This window comes from Amblyomma americanum, chromosome 2, assembly GCF_052857255.1.
Source record: "Amblyomma americanum isolate KBUSLIRL-KWMA chromosome 2, ASM5285725v1, whole genome shotgun sequence".
Taxonomy (NCBI): domain Eukaryota; kingdom Metazoa; phylum Arthropoda; class Arachnida; order Ixodida; family Ixodidae; genus Amblyomma; species Amblyomma americanum.
In genome coordinates, this window is record NC_135498.1 from 202,416,213 (window position 1) to 202,430,958 (window position 14,746).

General features: G+C 43.7%; 1 protein-coding gene across 1 annotated transcript in view; it reads left to right on the forward strand.

The window, feature by feature from the left end:
- LOC144119410 (cytochrome P450 3A11-like) overlaps positions 1-14,746 on the forward strand; it is a 334,374-nt gene that overhangs the window by 23,496 nt on the left and 296,132 nt on the right. Inside the window, exons 3-5 of the mRNA XM_077652030.1 lie at positions 5,665-5,717; positions 11,745-11,841; positions 12,996-13,115. Coding sequence (XP_077508156.1) covers positions 5,665-5,717; positions 11,745-11,841; positions 12,996-13,115 — 270 coding nt within the window. The remainder of the gene's footprint in view (positions 1-5,664; positions 5,718-11,744; positions 11,842-12,995; positions 13,116-14,746) is intronic.

Below are 14,746 nucleotides of genomic sequence, written 5' to 3' on the forward strand. Positions count from 1 at the left end.
GGGGGGGTTGGAGTGGAGAGGGGGAGAGGGGGAGAGGGGAAGAGAGTGAATCCAGATGTAGCTATTGCGTCACGCCAGGTTTAACCGGAGCTTACCGCAACCTTTTTTCTTTATTCTTGTTTAAATATGTTGTAAAGTGTTAAGAGTCGCCATTTAGTTTAAATACGTTTCCCTACTTTTGTAACCCTAAATCCCCTCTCTGCTTTTGAGCCACCAATCTTCTAACCGCTGTTTGCTAACTTCCACCGCAGATTTATTCTAGCGATAGCTACACTACGCTAGCACTTCGGGCCTTCAGCGTGGCACCCCTTGTGCTCGTGGCCGCCCTTGAGTGCTCTGACGGCGCTGTGGCGGGTCACGAGGTTTGTCACGTGGTGCGGAGCAGCTGCCGGCGGCGCGGCGAAATCGAGTGGGGGCGGAGATGTTGAGAGGGAGAGAGGGGGAGAGAGTGAATCCACGTCCAGGGACAAAGATGAAGGAGCGCCCAGCGAAACGGAGCGGTGAAAGACTGACTCAGCAATTCGACTGAGCGAGTTCCAGGCGGCCAGATGCAGCTATCGCGTCTCTCCAGCTTTAACCAGACCTAAACCATAGCCATTTCTGCATGACTACTGTTAACCCTAAACCCTAGGGCCCCAGGAAAAGTGACTGTGCCTGCATCGACATCCGGATGGACACCATCACATTTAAGTATGAGGGGTTCAATTGTTTCTGCCGATTTACCACACGAAGTACACGTGTCATCTTCTTCATTATTTTTTTTTGTTCCTGCACGTCCACCCTTACCTAGCTTAAAAGAGTAGAACACTGTCTCTTGAGTTATCATAAAACGCTTTCTTCCTTATCTCCCTTTTCCAGTATCGATAAAGTTCCACACTTTGCTTCTTTTCCATTGAATTCATACAATTTTTACCTTCCGTATTTTTAACCTGGCGTTTAATGCTTTTTTTCTTGTTCCTAGTGTCTGGTATACTTACCGGTTAGTTTCCCGGTTTTTTTTTTCTGCCATTGTGAGCTAACGCTCGTTTCTGTACAAGTATTTAAATACCTTATCTGCCCACGTGTTATCGTCAAATTCGCTCAAGCGTTCTTAATATAGTATTTTACTCATAGCTTCCCGTGCTTCGAAAGAAGCTAGTCCATATGCCTGCCTCATTGGTGGTTTTGCCGTGGGCCCCTACTTCTCATCTTCCAACAGCTCCCTGATTTACTGCAAATCTCGACTGAATTTCTGCCACTAAGCGCGGAACCGCGTTCCCAAAAGTAAGCCCGGCACCATTATTCCTTTCCAAACACCTCTCAGTACTTCATATTTGTTGTAGCCCCACAATGCCCTATTTTTTATTATCCCCGCATTTCTTCGCCCTTTTGCTATGTGAGACTGTTCGCGCTTTTACGTGTACATCTTCCCCATCTTCCCTTCGTTTACCGATACCCCGAAAGATTTGTATTCGGCCACTCGAGGTATTTCATGACCTTGTATCGTAAGCAGCTGATCAGTTGTATCGTTTAAAACCATCACATTCTTCTTGGTTGCGCTGAAGCTTAAATTTAGAGCGTCTCCTTCGTCTCCACAGCAATTAACCAGAGTTTGCAAATCTTCCTGCCTATCTGCTGAACACCAGCGGTGATAGAGGACAACGTTGCCTTAATCATTTGTGTACTATGAGAGTTGCCGTACATTTTATCCCTTCCCATGTAATTTCAACTTGATTTACTCGGTATATTTTCGGCAGCAAATCAATTACTACATGACCGACACCTTCATATTTTAATAAGTTCCACAGGAGTTCCCTGTTCACGTTGTTGTATGCGCCGCTTATGCCAAGGAAGGCTAAATGTAGATGTTTGTTTTCTGCCTTTGCTGTTTCTATGCATTGGATAAGCACGAACAGGCTATCATCTAAAAGCCTCCCCTTCTGATTTTTTTCTAAGTTCTGCAAGTACAATATTAACTTCTGCCCATGACTGCAATTTTAATTTCACCGCCTGCATTGCCAGCATGTAGTAAGAGATGTTATCGTAATCGATCGGAAGGAATTTATGTTCATCTTGTCTCTCTTTCATAATATATCAAACTAGTTTTACTATGAATCCAGCAATGCGGAATTTTATTATTTGTTATGCATGCCTCTAATGCTTTTATCAGCGTTTCTTTGGTTCCTGCACCGAGTTCATTAATAAGTGTTATGGGATTTTCTTCTATTCCTGTGGATGTGCATTTAAGAATAAATGCTTCCGCCTTTTCCCAGTTAAGATTGGCCAGTTATAAGCGGTTTTCTCTTGTGCTGTGCTCTATTGCTCTCTTATTTGGGAAGATTACCATTTCTCTAGGGGGGCCTAAATGACTCAGATATAACTGCATTAATGTAGCCCACAGCATCGCCTCCCTGTAAACATTTTCCCTCGGGATCTTGATTCTGTTCCTGTTTTCTTTGATTCGTTTTACCCGGCCAGCTTATATGGTTCCAGAAATTTCTTGGCCCCCCTTTAGTTGCATCGCGAGCTTCAGCCTGGCAGCAATCACAGGATGAATTTATTTTAACTTGGACGAGGACCTGCACTTTCTGTTTCTTATTCCCTCTTTGTTTCTCTGTGTTCCCTTGAAGTCAACCGTCGGTGTTCGATGCCCTCCCTAATTTCTTTGTTCCACCAGCATCGCGGCTTCCACTTTTCTCTCCAGCGGTTTACTCCTTTTCCTTGTTTATTTTTTGTACTAATAAGCTGTTCTAAATGATTAAAATACCATTTTCCGTGGGGCGTTTCTATTAGCGCTGCTTGTTTGTCGTTTAATTTATGCGTTCTCTTTTTGACTTCTCTGCATTTCTCTTATGATCAGGCCTTCCATCTGTAGACTGATGCACGTCTGTTTCCCTCATACTATTCAAAATATTGCCAAACTCAAAGCAGTTCAAAGAAAAACTGTCAGATTTATATTTATTAAATACCAAACAACTGACTCACCAACAGAAATAATGAAACGTGAGGAGATACAAACACTCCAAATGCGTAGTAAACTCGCACGACACAAGATGATGTATCAGTTAATTCACCAGCAATTAAAACTTGACGCTACTAAATATATTTCCTTTTCTAAAGCAAGATCGACGCGTCACAGGCATTCTAATACACTTAACGAGTACTCTTTTCATACTGACTGCTTCAAATACTCATTTTTTCCGTTTGCAGCTCGTGAATGCAACAGTCTAAACCCTTCAATAACTAGCAGCTCATTGTTTGGAAAGTTCAGCGCTGCTATCGAGAGCTCGGTACTTAATTAGCAAATATTTTTGTGTGTGTGTTTTCTGCGTTGCTAATATTGCTTCATATTCTCTGTGCCTTTTCAATTTTAACTTTGTTCAGGTATACACAGACTACCAGTATCGTTTTCGGAACTATTGCGATGTAACTTCTGTCATGACGCCTATTGTGAGATTAATTTGCCTTGTTTCGATATGTTTATGACACAGTTCGTTCTAGTGTTATTCTGCGTTGTTGTATTTTTGGCTGTATTTCCATAGTTAATTCCAGTGTCTTTTTTTACCCTTACTATTAGTTGTCTATTTTACGATCTTCACCAAAATGATGTATTTTTTTAACTGTTATTACTAACCCTATTTTGCCCTCCTGCAACAGTCCCAAATTGGATTAGCAGTATGTATAAATAAATAAATAAATAAATAAATAAATAAATAAATAAATAAATAAGATCACTTCCCAGGCTGTACTTTCCTTCTTCGTCTCTTTCCATTATTGCGAGCTTGCTATGGTTCCCCTGCGACATTAGGCCGTAGTTAATGGTCGTCTGCCTAGTACGGGATTCCCACGCGATTTTTCCCTCACATTTAGTTTCTCTATTTGCATTAACTAGGTTTTGTCGCTCACAGAAGTCTAGCAGCAACTTCCCGTTACACTCTGTGTATCCATCGCTATCCTTGATGTCTTCATTCATGTCACCCACCAGAATGAGATCGGCACCGTCTCCGAACTGCTTTATATTATCATTGAGACACATAGCTAGGTCTTTGTTTTCTTTCTGCATTTGTCCCCTGCCCCTAAATAAACTACCTCTAGTGATGCCCTTTTACCGGCAGTTGTTCCGGATACCCAGACATATTCTTTAAATGTTTATGTTATTCTTTTCCAATTGGTTCCTTAATGTATCAGCATACCAACTCCTCCTCCCTTCCTCTCCGTTGTTGTTCTGTTGCTCCCTTCCCAGACGTAGCCATCAATATACGGTGGATCTTCTAGATCTCTGAGATGTGTCTCGCACAGCGCGTACAGACCTAACTCTTCGTTGTTTAACTTCTGTTCTATTTCTAACCATTTCGCTCTCTTTCTACCACGTGGCCTGTTTATGTAACTTACTCTGGCGTTAAATTTCTTCTGAGTATTTTTCTCCCTGGGCCTCCTAGTGGCCATTTTCTTGGCGTGTCGTAGCACCATAATGCGGCACCCACTTACACCCCTCCTCGCAATGTACTACGCTGTCGCAGTACATGGTGCCATAATTATGGAAGCACAAATGTTTTCACAATACCGCACGTTAGTTGTCATAAGTGTCTACTTTAATTTTTAGCAACCAGCGCTACAGGAGACAAGATTTAGAAGCGGGCAAACATGGACTGAACTTACAGCCACGGTTATTAGGAAAATTCGGAACATTTTGTATCCAAACCGTTTGCCCAGTCTGCTGTTGAATTTCTGATGATGGTTGTCACTGCCTAAGCATGATAACTTTTTTATACTTTATTACTTTATATTTCTTTAACATTAAATTAATATAATAATTTAATATCTTCTATCTAATTCAGTAAAATTGCTTCATAACTATATTTTGTAAAAGAAGATAATGGTTTAAATTCTTTTTTTGTTCTAACATGCTTCTTATTCTGTTTACATTGTGCAAACCAGGGTTTTGCGTATATCCAGGCGTCCTTTTTATATGCTCATTTTTGTATGTTTTTCTGTACTTATTTAATATGTTTTATCTTGATAATTTTCTGCATGTCTTTCAATCGTGTTTTCCCCTCAGAATGTGTCTTAAAATGGGCCTACACTAGATTCGGCTATTGGCCTAACATTTTACTCTTGCCCTACGTTAGGCATATTATGATCCTTTACGTCTCTAATGCAGTATTCCCACGTCGCATGCAAGTTGCGCGTGCGTCTGTGCTTTCTAAGACGGGAGACACCAGTTGCAGCTGCTATAAATTAAGGTTCAGTCTCTCGGTGATGAAAAAGAAAACAAAATGCTGTGAAAGCAGGCATTGGTCGACTAGAACCGCACTGCCTCGCATTCATTCATTCATTTCATGTATCCATTGAAATGATTGAATGCATGTAAGGCAGGCCAGTTCTAGTCGACAAATGCCTGCTTGCACTGCATTGTGGTTTCTTTTTCATCCCCGCGACGCTGAACCTCAATTCGTAGCAGCTGCAACTGGCGCCCTTTGCCTTGAAAACGTGCTTAAAGATTTCATGGTGGCTGGACTACTTATTTTTGTAAGCATTCTTCAGCCCGCCAGAGAGTTGATGGCTTGTTTGCAGTAGCTTGTTGCGGTCAGGGCGTTTTACAGCCATCTTGTATGCTAATGAAGCGCCCCGTGCCTTCGTCACTCTATTTGACATAACTGATGCTGCCTGATATTTTACTTACAGCCTGTTCATTTCATATGGGATGAACTCTACCGAAAACACGGGCCTGTTGCAGGGTAAGCGTGGCGCCGTTCGTATTTTATGAAGAACGATGCTCTCTAGTCACAACATATCAATGCATTTGGAGAGCACTGGTGAAGCAAGTGTCGATTTACAAGCGTTTCTTTCTTATTATGCCTTCGTGGTAATCACTCTTAAAGGGTTTGAACTGGCAGGATTTGTACAATTATTGTAGTTTCCATGCAAGTATACACACTGCTACAGTTTACTTGCGTATACCTATATTTTCGCAAACGGGGTGCTTTCGTGCCGAAAGTGTAAAATATTTTTTATCAGGCGCATCGATATATAGCCACTCAATTTTCGAAAGTGCAGGTACGTGACACTTCTTTTGCATTTGAATACTCGCTTTCTTGACCGCTGCACTCCGTTATGAGATGCTGCGTCCTTTCAGTTAACCTTGCTTTGTAACGAACGTCTTCGCTCTTATCGATGAACTCCGTAATTTAAGTGAAAGAAGCATATTGTTCAGACGCAATGAATGACTGTCGATCAACTCATTGAGGGCTTTATTGTTCACAAGAACATACACATATGTGCGCAACCCTTCTTTGTTCTGCATGAAAGCGACATGGCTTATTATTAGATCCATTCACCTGAGTAAACAACTTTTGGTTGGCTTGTGTTTCAGCGTAAGCGCACCTTGGTTAGGAATATGCATACACTGCCTGCTTTCTTTCTTTTTCAGAGAGATAGTAGCCTACAAAAACGAAATAGAGCAACCATCTGCCCTAAATATAGGTGGAAGTTCTTTCGCGGGTGAACAAATAGCAGATGAGTTTAACAAATTTCTTGAACCTTTCTAGTGGTATGACAACACAGAGTAATCTAAACGGTGTCACTCACGTGCACGGTACTTTATTTCTTAGCCCTGTTGACGATTACGAGATATATAATGGAAACTTTCAGAGAACTTAATAAGACAACTGCATTCGCCATTGACGGGTTAAACATGAAACCTATTGCTTTTTTAATTGACTTAATCTTGCCCTAGGTTGCACATATTATGAACCTTTCCGTCTCTAATTCCCAATTCCCACGTCGTATGCAAGTTGTGTCTGTGCATTTTAAGAAATGCGATAGAAATAAATTTTCCAATTATAGGCCGATATCAATTTTGTCAATATTTTCGAAGTCATTGGAAAAAGTCATTCATAGACACTTGGTTTCCCTTGAAAAAGAGCATCAAATTTAACTTTGCTCACAATTTTGTTTTCGAACACACTTATCCACGGAGCTCGCGGCACTACAACAAAAGGAATACATACTAAAAGAGCTTAATAAAAGCAGGATAATAATCTGTATCTTCATAGGTTATACGAAAGCTTTCGACCTAATAAACCACGATTTACTTACTCGCAAACTTGAATGCTATGGTATAAGTGGGCACAGTGCATCGCTCTTGAAATTATATCTGCAGCACCTCAAACAAGCAGTAAGTGTAAACGGTTTCCTTTCTGCACCACTATCCGTCGTTAGCGGCGCTCCACAAAGAAGTATATTAGATTCATTTCTTTTTAACAGTTATATTAATGACATCGTCCATATTGCGCCACAAGTAAAGTTTACAATTTACTCAGACAACATAACCTTATCTCTATCGGGAGGCAAAACTGTAAGTTTGGTAGGTTTAGCCAAACACACACTAGCGCAGCTTGACACTAGGACTCAACAAAACACATTTCAGCTAAACATTTCAAAAACGAAAGTCATCGTTTTCAGAGCTAAGAATAAACAAGTTCATTTAGACAAAGTCATTTGCTTCAGATCTGTTTCGTTAGAAGTTGCACAGTTGTTAAAACATTAGGAGTTATCTTCGGCGAACGGATGCCCTGGGATGACCACATTGCCAGTCTTGTCACAAAACTGTAAAAAGTTATTGGTAATGTCTAATCAAATTGCCATGTACTGCCAATTAATGTCAAAATTACAATATATCGATCTCTCTTCCATTCGCGCCTAAATTATGGCATTTTAATTCGGGGCTTGACAACACAGGAACACGTGCGAAAACTGCAAGCACTACAAAACGCTTTTTACGCACAGTTAGGCGTGTACCACTATTACATCACACTAATCAGTTTCTCTTGTAGTAAGAAATAGTCCCAGTAATTAAGCTGCCAAATTACACCCTAAGCCACGCTTATAAAGGAGAAATTTCTAATAATTCATGCTTTCTTCTAACACTTGCGAACCCACAACTACGAGAACAAGCATACCAAGCCTGCAAACGAGATCCCTGGAAAGTAAACACGTACAGAACGATGTACGGCTTTCACACATTATACAATAGACTGCCCCGCTTGCTTAACAGTTTGTCCGAAGCAAATATTTATCCACCGCAGTCATCATTTCAAGACTTACCTTTACACTTCCTTACTTAAATCCGGCGTAACCTTGAGAATACGGTGCTTTATTACAGAAATAATTGCAGCATTCGTTTGAAACAAAAATGTGTACATTTTTACTTTGTGTTCCTTGACATATGCTTTTTCTCTTTTTTCCCCTCCTTAATATTTTACCTGTATGCAAAAACATGCATTGTATTCATTAGTATTGCGTAATCTTTAATTTGTGATGCTTGGTGTTTCAAATTTTTGCACTGTGCTGCTTGCAATTACATGTTCGCATTGGTCTCCCATTTGCCATGACCAAAGGGGGGGGGGGGGCGGGTGCTTGATGCTCTCTCAAGCTGCTTTACGGCAGCTTTTACTCTAAGCCTTTGCCGTCATGTGCATAATGATAGCCTATAAAGGTATAATTATAACCATTATTAAGAAGGCGCGAGGTTACAATGATAGGTTGTGTTAGGTGTCCTTTCGCTCGCATAAGGCCCGTTTCACATGCATGCGATTTTCGCCTGCGACATTGCGAATTCTGTCGCTCTGCGACTGGAGAGAGCCGTCAGTCTAGTCGCAGACGGCTTGGGATCGGGTTCCGTCCGGTTCGTATCCAGTCGCAGTGTCGGTGTGTTCGCTCTGCGACTGACCACTGGGGAGCGCCGAGACGGCGTGTGACGTGCGGTCACGTGGGAGCTGTTACCGCGGTGGAAGCAAAACTGTTTATTCTAATCAAAACATACGGAATAATGCCTTGCATCGAAAAATACGCTGGTCATAAAATTATCGACACATTTCGTGTGACGTTTCTGTCGCGTTTAATAATGGGTTGCCTATGCAAACATCAAGAAACCTTGCCTGTTACTCCTACCGAAATCGTTGTGTCGGTGTTGCATGTGAAAGCACTCACCGACTACACCGGATACTTTCGGTCCAGTCGCAGCATGAGAAAAAGGTCTAACGCAGGGTCGGGCCAGAGCTAGCGGAGGGCTGAGCCTGCGTTCATCGCGCGCCTGCGTTCTCGCTCCAAAGAGAGAAAGGAAGCCCCGCCGCGGTGGCTCAGTGGTTAGGGCGCTCGACTACTGATCCGGAGTTCCCGGGTTCGAACCCGACCGCGGCGGCTGCGTTTTTATGGAGGAAAAACGCTAAGGCGCCCGTGTGCTGTGCGATGTCAGTGCACGTTAAAGATCCCGAGGTGGTCGAAATTATTCCGGAGCCCCCCACTACGCACCTCTTCTTCCTTTCTTCTTTCATTCCCTCCTTTATCCCTTCCCTTACGGCGCGGTTCAGGTGTCCAACGATATATGAGACCAATTATTAAGAAAGAAAGGAAGGCACAGTTGAGTGAGATCGGAACTGTTTATTACGCAGTAGGCTGCATTACAAAACAATGCATAAGGCCGCCTGCCTCAGTTGAAACCGTAGCCCTGCAGCAGCGACCGGAGTCGGGCCCGCAGAGCTGCGCGCGCAATGCAACGACTACACACGCCTTCCCGTCGTAGCTATGGGCCCTCTCAGGCCCCTTGGCCAACCAAATAAGCTACATTGCGCAAAAGGCGCCCGCATGCTGTGCGATCTCAGTGCAAGCTAAAGGTCGAGCAAGTTAAGTTAAATCAGTTCAGCACACGCCCGCATGCATGAGAGGCGGCACTGCACCACGCGAGCCTCATTGGATGCATGGTTTCTTCTGAAAAGGGAAGCGGTAACCAGAGGACGATAAAAGGGAACAAGACGATGACAGAAGCGTTCTTTCGCAACTAAGCTTTTTATTGAAAAAATCACACCTATATACCATGCATTTATACATCCCAAGAAAAACCGACCAAATCAAGATATAACCAGGCGTGAACCAAAAAAAATTTGCAGATGAGAGGCGGCAGGGAAGTCAAGTTCTTTCTTGTAAAAAACGAATGGAAGGCTCACTTACACAATCGAATTCCCTGTTTGTCGCGTGGAATGCCGCGATTATTTCTGGTTGTAATTGAAGAATGGCTTACACGATTCACACTGGAGGTTAATGCTTTGGATGACGTAACTTTCCCTTTTAGTGGTTGTTTGGTTCGCGTTTCCCTTTTGAAATGAATGACGTACAGCTCGCCATTTTACTTCAGTGCGGTTTTATGTGCGCGTCCACTTCTCTCAAAAGATTTTTTTATAGTACTTTATTTCCTGCGTTTATATACACGCCAGCACAGACCATATAAACAAATCGTGTGCCGCCGAGCTCTTGCACCACGGGTTGTTTCTTATGCTCTCGCCGTTGCCCTCTGGAACCATTCCTTCCGTATACCTAAATTAACAGCCTTTGCCAGCGTCTTCTACGTCCCTCTTCTTTCGCTATAGACCGTGATGACACCCTCCAATACTCCTGAGTGTCGCGGCTCCTCCATTTCTAGCGGGCTTCGCAAACTTGATTCATAAGACGGATTCCCACGAGATTTCGAACCGTACATATAAAGCACCTCTTAATTGAAAGGCTTCTTTTGAGCTTATTTTTGGACCGCTTTTGCTGACGTCACGATCTGGTCGTCCTGTGAACAGTTTAGCTTCCCCTTGTCTCGCCGCCGTCCAGTAGCATAACACGCCGCGAACAAGACCAGAAGTTCAGTAGAACTATAGTTACCGGCTTAGCGCATTAGTAAGCGAAAACAGATTAGCATTAGCAGCGGAACGGTCTGCTGTGCTAGGCCCGTTTTGGTGCCTCATAGACGTCTTCTCGGTTGGGCATCTCACCGATTTATTTTGGCGTCTTACAGGCGACAGCCCGATTCGGTATCTCACAAGTCTGTTTTTTCGTCTTTCCCTCACGTGCATACTTGGCCTTTTTTCTGTTGTGGTCGTCAGTTCGATTCCCGTTCCTGACACACTGCACAAACTCTATGCTTGGACATGTCTTCTAGTTGGGTTTAACGGTGCAGAAGCCACCGTCGCTGTAACGCCGCACTTTCAATAGGCTGTACCGAATTCATGGTATACCGGTTGCTAAACACCATCCGACCGACAGCTACAACACGGTACAATAGCAGGGCAACAGGTGCGGGGAAATTCTCCGGTGTGTTCTCCTCGTCGCGACCCCTCCAAAAACGGAATCAGTTGCAGCAGAATATGCTAATTTATATGCTTAAACCAAAGCTCAAAACGCTTTCACTGTAAAAGCGGCCACCTGCCGGTTGCGCACGGTCACTAGCGAGTTTTGTCAATCCTTGTTGCTGCTGCTCCAAGTGTCGTTTGCGAGCCGACAGCCGGGGCTTTGTCGCTGGTTTCTCCCGCTTTCTCAAACTAACCGGGCGCTGCCGGTGGCGGGCTATTTTTCAGTGACGCGGATTCGCAGCGCTACGCCATCTTTTTTCATCATGTGCTGCCCATTGGCCACTCAGCGACGTCGGAGCGGCTCCACACCCCAGCTGTAGCACAGCTGGCGCCTGCCGCAGCCTCGACTGTCCTCCTTTCGACACTGTGCTAGATATTCGGTATAGATTGTCTGCACGGCCCTGGATGACGGTAGATTGCATCGCGAAATCCTACTCTAGATGGCTAAACAAAAGCTAAAGCAGTTTTTTTCTGTAAAAGCTTCTCAAGAAAGCGCGCAAGCACATTGGTGGTTGATGTCTATTTCTCTAGTGCAAATTTCTAAAGCTTCGGTAGTTAGTTTTTTTACGGCAGTTTCTTTTATGACATGCGCAGCACGTTCACCATGGCCACTCCAACATTGATGGTCGGCGATCCTGTTCTTCTGAAGGACATTATGGTCAAGAATTTCGCCTCGTTTCCAAACACTCAAGTAAGCACTTTTTTTTTCCAAATCAGGGCCCGTGTTTCCGTGAAGAGTTCCATTATTAATAATGCAGCGCATTACTCTGGCTTCGCATACATTGGGGGAAAACATCAAGGCTCAATGCGCTTTCTCAGTGAACCCCTCGGATGACTGCTGCGCTAAGAGATATATGTACACAGCAAGCAAATATAAACTAAATGGTCCTGGAGTATGGTGTGGACCATTCAGCACAAAGTTATTGTTGAGTAACGAAATGGAAGCAACGTCAGTAGCGGCGGCGTTGAAACTAGCATAAGCTGCGTTACTTCCTGAGCCACTGTCGATCCAAACTTCCTGATGAATGGCGGGCTTGTTAGGTTTTGAGCAGCCAGGCTGCGGAGCAGCTAGTGGCAGCTGACATGGCTTGTCGTTATCGGTTAGAACCCGAGGTACTGAACCATATTGTTTGGCATTGTCTCCTCTACAATATATAGCCCCTACTCATGCGAGTCTGACGGTATGGCCGCTGGCGTGTCGATGAGGGTAGGGAAATTTGGTAGGGCATCCTATAGGATCAAAGGCTATGTCCGCAGAGAAATTATGTTCCTTGCGGTAGTTCCTGCGAGAATGTGACCGGGTTAATGTGATGTGTAGGCCTAGCAGTGCCGTGATTGTGCTTATAAGGGCCCGAATAACTTCTGCTATCTTCGGTGTGAAATCAAGAGGTAGAAACGGGATTGGGCAGGGCATGTAGTGCGAAGGAAAGATAACCGCTTGTCTTTAAGGGTGAGGGAGTGGATTCTAAAAGAAGGCAAGCGTAGGAATGGACGGAAGAAACTTAGATAGGCGGATGTGATAAAGAAGTTTGCGGGGATACGGTGCCCGAAGCTGCAAAGAACAGGGCTGAATGGACAGACATAGGCGAGGTCTTTGCCCTGCAATGGACGTAGTGAGGCTGGTGATGATAAATTTAGGAATATATTGCCAGCCACAAAACTTTATGAGCACAATTCGCTGTCATGTTATGTTGTTCTCTTTCTTATTCATGCCTCTAAACTCTGTGCTGCTTTCCACAATTCTTTTGTACCCCTTGTACACCGCTGGAACAATATGCATGAAAGTCGCCCACCAAATGCCTCTTCAGCACACGTGCCATTTCGTAAACCTCTACTTTTGCGCAGTTTATAAGACAGGTTGGCGACGTGGTTCTGGACAACATGCTGGTCTCGCTGATGAACAAGGAGTGGCGCGTCACCCGCAGCGTCGTGTCGCCAGTTTTCAGCACGTCCAAGATGAAGCAGGTGGGCCACCTCGATCTTTCGTTGTGACAAAGCGAGCAGCGATCATTAAAGTTGTGCATATCCATGAGTATGTAATTTCGTTTAGTTGGGCTACTAGCAGCTAATTTCTTTTAAGGGCTTTCTTTCTTTGGTTGAAAAGTAAGCCTGATGTAAGAATGCAAATTATAACGTCAGGCATGCACGTCTGCACTTTATTTTTGAGTTTTGCAACATGAAACAAGCTTGGAAGAAGGCTAGCCTTTTTTCTCATTTCACAGACATTACTGCTGTAACTACCAAACAGGTAGCTTTATTGACACTTGCTGCTGTTTCTATTCCTCGCAATGCACTCATCGCTAGAAATTCGATTACTCGCAGAACTGAAGTAGAAATTGTGCAATAGAAGTGGTGAGCAAACTTTTAAGTGACATTTTGAAGTTATTCCAGTCTCTTGGCTCGACGTTTCTGCCTCAGTAAATGATCCTGAGGCGTAAATTTCTGCTGTGATAATTTACGTCTCCAGTGACAGCTACGGAAAACTGAGCAACATAGATCAGCATTAGACGAGACAGGATGGTATACGAGGCTAAAAAAATGTGTGCCACAATTTATGGCTTGTTCGAAATTAACTTCTCAGAAGACAATTTCGAAACTCAATCGCGCTGCCTGCATTTCTTGCTCTCGCGGCTTAGTCGGAACTACACGTTTCAAGTGCTCACGTAGTGTAAATTGCGAAGTGGTTTTTGTGTTCGATATCTCCTTATATTCTAGAGCGATTTATCATGACCGAATTTGGATGCGCATTGGAACACACTATTTCTTCGACACCCTTTGAAAATTTAATTTTAAACATACCTAAAGTCACCTAGATATTCAGGAATTTCTCGATGGCACCACAAGGGTGTGTTTAGTTGAACTCATCATAGTCAAAAACACGATGCTGGTGTATTGTGAATGTTATAATATATGAAGAAAATGTGCATAAAAATTTGAATTGTTAGCTTTTCGTGTCGGAAAATAAGCTCACAAGAGTGCTGAGACGAAGTACTTAGGATGTCAATTGGGAAAAACATCGGCCGATTTCCTCCCTTTTCATGCGTGATTGATTATTCACGTGGCTAGTTGTATTGACTCTGCTTGATAGCTTCCCGAAACTATAGCCAGCACGCTGTAAGCGGTTTCAAATCTTGTATAAAAGCGGCGACCTTTCACGTGATCTGCATTGTTTTTAGGGTGGTTTTGGTGTGTCAATTGCAGAAAGTCGTAAGCGCCATTGCATTACCACTGAAGAAACAAAGCAAATAAACAAACACCGGATGATCAGACCTCCCTCGATGATTACTTTTCCCTCTATTAAAACTTTGATGCTTTTAATCTAAAGACTGGTTTACTGTACTGGCGAGCCTTCACGCACAGGACAGAAATTTTCTAGTGGGTGCAGGTGGGTGGAGGTGTATGGGTGTACGGAGCGTTTGCAGGGTGGCCGTAGGTGGGCAGGCAGTTTCCTAGTTGGTATGTGGCCGGCGAGTGGTGCTTCTGGAGGATGCAGGCGTCACTCTCCGAGCCTGAAGGCCGTCTGACATCGGCTTTTTGCACTCTGACACTTGTACTGTTGTCGCAGTAAACAAAAGGAACGCTCAGCAATCAGCTTC